Here is a 7,684-nt window from a genome sequence, read left to right as displayed (position 1 = left end):
GTGGGAGGGTGGGTTTGTTTTTGTTTTTTGCATTATAACATCAAGCATGGCAGAAAACACAGAATGTAACTCTTTTCTCAATTTTTGGGTAATCCAAAGGCCTTTCCTCTTATAGTGGAAGACACTGCCAAATCCTCCTAAAGAGGATGAATTCTAGGGGTGACTTGCCCATGCTGTGAACTCCAGGAAGTGGAGTCAAAGGACTCTGAGTAACTTTTTTCAGAAACTCCTATTGGAAAGACAAAATCCAAGGGGAATATATTAAATTATTAAAATCTTATATCATGTAGTTTTCATTAAACAGTTTTCTTCCAGTATCCTGACTTTACTGTAACTCAGAGTAGCCCCAGTCAAACATTTCTGACAACATCATGTGGAATCATTTTTATTTCATTTTTGCATTTCAGCCAAGGTGCCTTCTCCCTTTCATTCATCCAGGAAATTGGCTTTCTGTATCATCTGAGAATTTTTTATTTTCTCTGCCACCTGGCTGGCAAGTGCAATTATTAATAGCTAACTTTTACTGATGTGCACTGCTAGTGGTTTGTGACTTCAGGAATTTGTATCTACTGGGCTGAATGGAGTGACTGGACTAAATGGGCCGATCTTTCCCAGTCTGAGGTTCATATAGATATTGTTATCTGGCAACAAATACAAAGCAGTATGATGTAAATTAATGCATTTGAAAGGCAAAGGAATTAATTAAACAGCTGTTCTGAAGCTTGTAAACTTGGCTGACAGGTGATTGTACTGCCTGGCCTGGCCATATCGGAGGGCAAAAAAAGATAACACCAGAAGTAAGATTTCCTATTATATAAACTGAAAAATAGTGCACAAGTACCTGCAGTTTCATTATTGCCAGTTATTTAATTTTTAATTCATTTTGATTTTCATCTCACAAGATGTCTTTTCTCTCTGTGCCTTGGTCTTTGAGGAAAAGTTTAGCCTCAGTGAGAGGGGCAGTACTGGTAATAGGTGGAGAACTTTCTTCTTTTCTATTGAATGAATGATGCAGCACACTCTTAACAACTATATTGCTACATCTGTAGGCTTGTAGTTTGCCTGAAATCCACTTATTTTTCTAATCAAGCATGCCACTCTCTTCCTTTCTGCCTTCTTCCTTCCTGGCGTCCTCCCATTTTCCTACCCTTTGTCATAAGCTTTTCATTCCTCTTGTCCCATCATGGATTTTTGCTGGAGGCTGTACAACATGGGAATAACAAGGCTGATTAAACAGATTAGGTCTGCCATTAGATGCCATGGATTTCAGTGCCTCTGTTATCCTCTAGTGTTCCCTCTAATGGTTGGACTAGGTGATGTTCAAGGTCTTTTCCAACTTAGATGATTCTGTGATTCTTTTCCACTCAGATAAACATGAATCTGCTCATCAGAGCATTACTGGAGAGTTGGATTGATTGGAGGTGGCCTGCAAAATCTATTGCAAGTAAGGCTGACAAGCTTTGAAAAAAATGTCTTCAAGCTAAATATTTAGCCTTACTTACCTCTATATGTAAAGATATTTATTTCACAAAGAGCAACATGATTACTTGCAGATGTGATTTAAAAGTGATCTAAGAATTTAAGACTATGTAAGGTGTTGCAAATACCCTTATAGTTTTGCCTATACAAATACACAGCTAAGTCAAATTATGGAAACCTAACGTTTTGTTCCATAGGAAATTTAAATATTTCAGTAACAAAAATTAAAATTATCTCAAGTGGAGCTGGAAGAGGAAATTTTCCTTTAGAATGATGGTGTTAAAATTTTGCTTAGAAAAAGATCAAAATTATTTTTTTTCATGATGACAATTTTTTAGTAGTTTCCAATGTTTCCAAAATTGAAGCTGTCCAAATATAAGCCATCTAAGTTCTATTCAATAACAGTTTGTCTGGTGAACTGCCAGGGGACTTTGAATGCTTTTGATCTGCAGCTGAGGTAGTTATTTTGGTGTGCTATGCCGGCATAAGGAAAGTTATCAACTTCCTATTTCTTCATCTAAGAAAAAAATCCCCCAAAAAACCCAAACAAAAATTGAAACGAGTTTTTATCAAAGGCAGAAGGAAAAATCTTTTTCACTTTTCTTAAGCTGTTTTAATGGGTGTGCTAGTTTTTGTTTAGCACGCATCTATATGCAGATGGAAAGGTCCAACATCACTGATGTGACAGTATTTTACCCCATGGGTTTCTGCTTCTTACATTTATTGATATATTGGTGGAATTCCGAAGGCAGAGGAAAGGCACAAAAAGGTCACAAAACTGCAAGCCAAGGTAAACAGCCTGTCAGGGTATGTTTAGCAAATGACAGTGTACCGCAGAAAAAATACAGAAAGGAGAGGAAAACCTATTCCCCTGGAAAATACATTTCCTGGTTGGAAAGGCATTGAAGTTTAGAGTTGCTTCTGTTGCTTCCTTGCTCTTTTCCAATGAATTGTCTTTGTTCAGCCTGCTAATTCAATCCATAGTCCCGGGCATTTTAGGCCATGGGGAGGAGGAATACATGTTCTGCAGCAGGTATAACGGAAGGCATTGTGGGCATCATGACTAAAGGCAAAAACATCTTTCATCCCCGGAAAGGAAATTGGACTACCTCTTTGTCATAAATTTTACTTAAGTAGTATTTGAATAAAGTATTGAACGTAGATACACCATCAGAGCATTTCTTTAGTCTTTGTCAAAGGGGGTTGTATTTTCTCCTTTTTACACTGCACAGAAAAGAAAGATTCTTTGTTTGGTTCATTGTGCAGTTTAACATTTTTTATTGCATTGCAGATGGAAAACAGCTTCTCAGTTCTTGGTTATTTATCCTAGTTTTCTTGCATTTCAAGTACAAGCTTCTCTTGAAGAGGAAATAATTTTGGAGGGTTGTGCTATTGTCCCTGCTGCTTTTCAGCCCTGTGACATGAAGATGCAGAATTATGTAGCACAATCTTGTAAATGCCTAAAGTATCTGAACCACTTTTGTTTTGTTACTTTTCACAGCAAGTTCAGACTTCAGTCCAGATGCAAGGAATTTTAGTTGCACAGAAGATTCTTTCGGCCGGCTCTTGCAGCACATTCAGCCTAGATAACTGACAGGAATAAAGTTACTCACTAAAGTTGTCATTATGTACGGGAAACATGTGAAGGATGCTTTTCTGTTGATGTAGACAAAATTTCTAAAGATTCTACTTGCTGATGGTGAAATATCTATGTTGTGCAGTGAGCTACACCTACATATGTGTTCAACAGCAAGAAACCAATATTTCCTCTATTTGCTTATGAAAACAGAAATCTACAGCACCCGACTTGTTTGATGAATATAAAAGAATGAGTAATCGTTATAAACCATGCCACATGTACTGTACCATGTTGAAATGAGAAAGTTACATTCAATTGACTTATAAAATAGTTTTAATAAATCCTTTAAGTAGTGATAATAGTAATTGTGCACACTGCAATGCAGTACAAGCAAGTGCTGTATATTGATTAGACTGCTACCAGATTCATCACTTGGAGACAAGGGGATTTCTGATTATCAGAATGGTATTAGTGTGGGGGAAGGATAATTGAGAAACCTCTCAATCAAGGTAACATTGATAACACGCAGAAAAATCAGAAAAATGACAGCATGTTTACAAATATCACATATAAAGATCAAAGAGGCAAGAATTGAATACAGAAGAAACACCCCAATAAACAGAATTATTTGGATCTGCCATGTACATCAGAAAGCTGAATTTTATTTGGGTTTTTCAGCATAATTATTTCCCTCCATTTTACCGCTCAACTTAATGGACTGAATTAACATATATTTTAAGGGTCTAGGATTTAAACTACGGAATTTGAGTTTCTCTTTACTTCAGGGCTTCCTGGAGACCAAAAGGTGCAGTAGAAGGTACTCTGAAAGTTATGTAGAAGCACTAACACCTATACTATGCCTGACCCTCCAGACATCTTAAGCCTAAGTCAGTAAATGTAATGATTCTTATTCACTCTTTACAAATCAGAAAAGTAGATAATTATTTTCATATTCTTAATTAAAAAACCCAAAATAGTTATCTTTACAAACTTTATAAACTGATCTTAAAAAAAACTTCAGAATCTTTTCTGAAAAAGATTCAGAATCAATTTGATAAATGTGTTGAGCCCTGAAGTCTTAGTACAATTAATGTACACGTTGCCTTTGTAATGAGTTGTATACCTGCTCATAAAGTAAAAACACTGGTGGATCAGTTAAAGGAATTAGTGGTTGGGGAGGGGGGGGAAAGATGGTGATAAAGTAATTAGTATGTAAGTTCAACAAAGATTTAAACCTGTGGTACATGGCAGTAATGGATTTTGAACACAGTTAATGAGCGTATTCATTGCATTCATTTTTAATTAAGTGGAAAAAAATACTGGTCCTTTAAATGGAGATAATAAATGTGCAAGTCAGTCTTGCACAAACATGCAACACAAGAATTTATTGCCCGCTGTCTAACTAGGGAACTGGGAATCATTATAAAGATTAGCTTTACTGAAAAAAAAATCTAGAAAAAGCTTTAGTAGAAAATTTTTATGAGGTAATAATTTTCACATTAAATACTGCTTGGCATGTTTGGTAGAGTGTGTGTGCGTGTTTTTTAAAATATGGGTATTTGCTATCATCAGAAGTAGAGCTGTTTATACCCTTGGAAAGGATTCAGTCTATTTACCAATTTAGATTTGCATGAGATGTACTTAATATATGACTACACGTGTAACGGAACATTAAAAATATCAGAAACTTTGAAACTTTCTCAGGGGTGTGTTATGCTTGTGCTTAGTATACAAATTGTGGTTTAAAAGTAAAACTGACTCAGAAAGCTGCAGCTGTGAACTTCCAAATGCTTGCTGTGCTTTAACTGACACACTCTCACCTTCCCAAAGCACTGGGCTGTGCTGGGGCTGGGAGGGTTTCAAACTGCAGCAGGGGAAATCCAGCTGAAATGCTTAGTGTTTATTCTGTCAATAGGCAGCCAGGGAGCTGACATGAAACAGGTTAAAACACTGAAACCAGACGTACCTTCTAGAGCAGTGGCTTTCAATGTTTTTATGACTTGGGAACCCCCTAAACATTTCCAGTGGAAGCAAGGACCTTGTGGGGCATGGTGAAGCTTATTGATGACAATTGACTGGCATTTCTTAGTTACCTTTCATGGATCTATTTGAGGTTGTTCACAGATCCCCAGGGATACCCAGACCACATGTTAAAAACCAGTGAAACTAAATCAAACTCAATATGTTTCATTCTCTCAAAGCTCCCAACCTGTGTATCTCTTGTTCATATTACCAAAATACCAGTTTCTGTCTGACAAACAGTATGTCTAGGTCTTTGCTCAACAAATGTCTCGTTGGGATATGCATAAACTCTAAATGCACTTCCAAGTTTCCCTATGTCACCTGAACCTTCAGGAGCTTATTCACCACCAGTATTTCAAGAGGGCAAGTTTTCCCCACCAGAAAGCCCCTGAACATTCACTGGTGACATGCAGTATACTGCTGGTGATACCGCAGTATGAATTACTGTGCCATGCTTAGGCAATTTCAGTCATTTTTCTTTGACTTTATTGTGCCCTGACCCACATGTTGTAATTGCTTTCCGTAAAAGGAGCAAACAGAACCATACTCCTGGGTCTTTTCAAAAAGCTAACTCTGCTTTTATTTTTTTAACCTCACTGCCTGATTTTATTATGTATTTAAGCCAGTAGCAACTTGGAAAAAAAAAAAAAAAAAAAAAAAAAAAAAGAAATTGCAAACTGCTGACTCAATTTATTGATTAAAGCAAGAAGTTTTTAGAAATGTTATCAGTAAATAAACATTTTATTTTCTTTTCTGTTCAGGTATGACTTTGTAGAAGTGGAAGAGCCTAGTGATGGCACTGTTTTAGGGCGCTGGTGTGGTTCCAGTAGTGTGCCCAGCAGACAAATCTCCAAAGGAAACCAAATCAGAATAAGATTTGTGTCTGATGAATATTTTCCTTCTGAACCTGGATTCTGCATCCATTATACACTTCTTATGCCAGTAAGTAACATGTTTCAGATTGGAGCATTTCAGGAAGACAAAATCTTTGAAGTGGTAGCTCAAAATAATCTTTTAATAGTTTAGGATTAATTACAGTTTATTTCCTAATAATAATAATGATAAGCAATCTGTCTTCCTGAATTGTACATTTTATTTCTGTTTTTTAACTAACTGAGTGTTCTTGTGGTTCTTCTTGGATGGCTTTGGACTGGGAAGTTGTGGGCTCAGTTGTTTGTGTGGAAACTTCAATAAAATGTTTGCGTTCCTAATACAGTACAATGGCAAACCCCCTTTTTTTTCTAGTTTTGAAAAGAAAAATCAGCATAAGAATCAGCTGAGTGGCATTGAAAGATTATTGAGAAGTTACAAAGATTGAAGAAATTATTTTTTTTAATAGTCTGCTGCTATTAGACATACACAGCCAAATTATTATACCTAGTTCAAAACCAGAAATGTTCTTACGCATCTTGATTGGTTTATTATTGTGACAAAGCAGACAATGCATAGTACTCATTTTCCACTACGTTTTCCCTGGAAACTGTACTTTAGACACCTCTCAGGTGTTTTTTAATGGTTGTAAATCGTAAATATTAAACAATAGTCATTGTCTAAAATGTGACTATTTTCACTGTCAACAGATTTCTGTTAACCTTTTTTCATAAATTGAAATATCTGTGATAGCAAAACAGTGTTTATAGATTTTTAAGGATGAGATGTTCTGAAAAATTAGAGTGGAGCAGAACAAGGGTTGACTTGGTTTAGAATAGGTATTCCTTATTAAAGAGGGTAAGGAATATTTTTGTTAAATTCCTCATAATTCATGAATCTCTGAAGTCGTTCTGTGGTCTGTGGTATTTTGTTGGTGGAAAATATCTGCAAGCTCAATAAAAACTTGATCAAAAGAATCCATGTTGTAACCCCACTGACACGCACTTCACTCAAAATGCATTTGGCTTGCTTATTGCTGTTGCCAATTTTGCCTCTTTTCCCCATTTGCAAAACTTCAGTTACTGAAAAGCAAAGAACAATTCCACATGTCTTTTCAACAATACATAATCTTCTACACAATACTTTAGCATACTGGTGATGATGTCAGTGAAGTGTAGTACTGTGTGTGTACACATATGTATGTTATTTTCTGTAGTTTTTCTGTAAGTATTTTTAAATATTTAGGCCTTACTAAGAACTATTCCTAAAGCAATTAAAAGTTTGATCTGCATATTTGACTCTTTTGTGAGTTAGGCCCTTTTGTTAGTACAGTAGTATGGACCTGATAACGATGAATTTTGAAATTAAATAAAATGTCAAATCAGTCTCAAACCAACTTGAAATATGACCAGGTTTAAACTTTTGTACACCTGAAGGAAGAATGTAGTAAGTATGCTTACTTTTAGAAAATGGTAAAAGAAAATCCCTAAATAGATGTATTTGTGAGCTCATGCCAAATTTCGTTGCTGCAGCTCTAGTATTGCATCCTACCTGCTACATATCTACCTGACTTATGTATGATCCAATTTCTATGGAATGGATTAAACAAAGGCACCTAAAAATATCAGAGTGTATGTATAATTATGCCATGCTTTACAAACGGACTGATTTTATTCCCTGGCATTTGATGGGGAAAAGTGGTTATAAATTTCTTATCAACACTTGAAAAACAAC

The 7,684-nt window shown here is 35.9% G+C and overlaps 1 protein-coding gene across 1 annotated transcript in view; it reads left to right on the top strand.

Annotated features, from left to right (window-relative positions):
- PDGFC (platelet derived growth factor C) overlaps positions 1–7,684 on the top strand; it is a 55,794-nt gene that overhangs the window by 13,881 nt on the left and 34,229 nt on the right. Inside the window, exon 3 of the mRNA XM_026847956.1 lies at positions 5,842–6,022. Coding sequence (XP_026703757.1) covers positions 5,842–6,022 — 181 coding nt within the window. The remainder of the gene's footprint in view (positions 1–5,841; positions 6,023–7,684) is intronic.

Source organism: Athene cunicularia, assembly GCF_003259725.1.
Source record: "Athene cunicularia isolate RWA chromosome 4 unlocalized genomic scaffold, athCun1 chr4_part2, whole genome shotgun sequence".
NCBI classification, from domain to species: Eukaryota; Metazoa; Chordata; class Aves; order Strigiformes; family Strigidae; genus Athene; species Athene cunicularia.
Note: the sequence above shows the minus strand (reverse complement) of the source record. Positions and strands in the feature narration are given on the sequence as shown.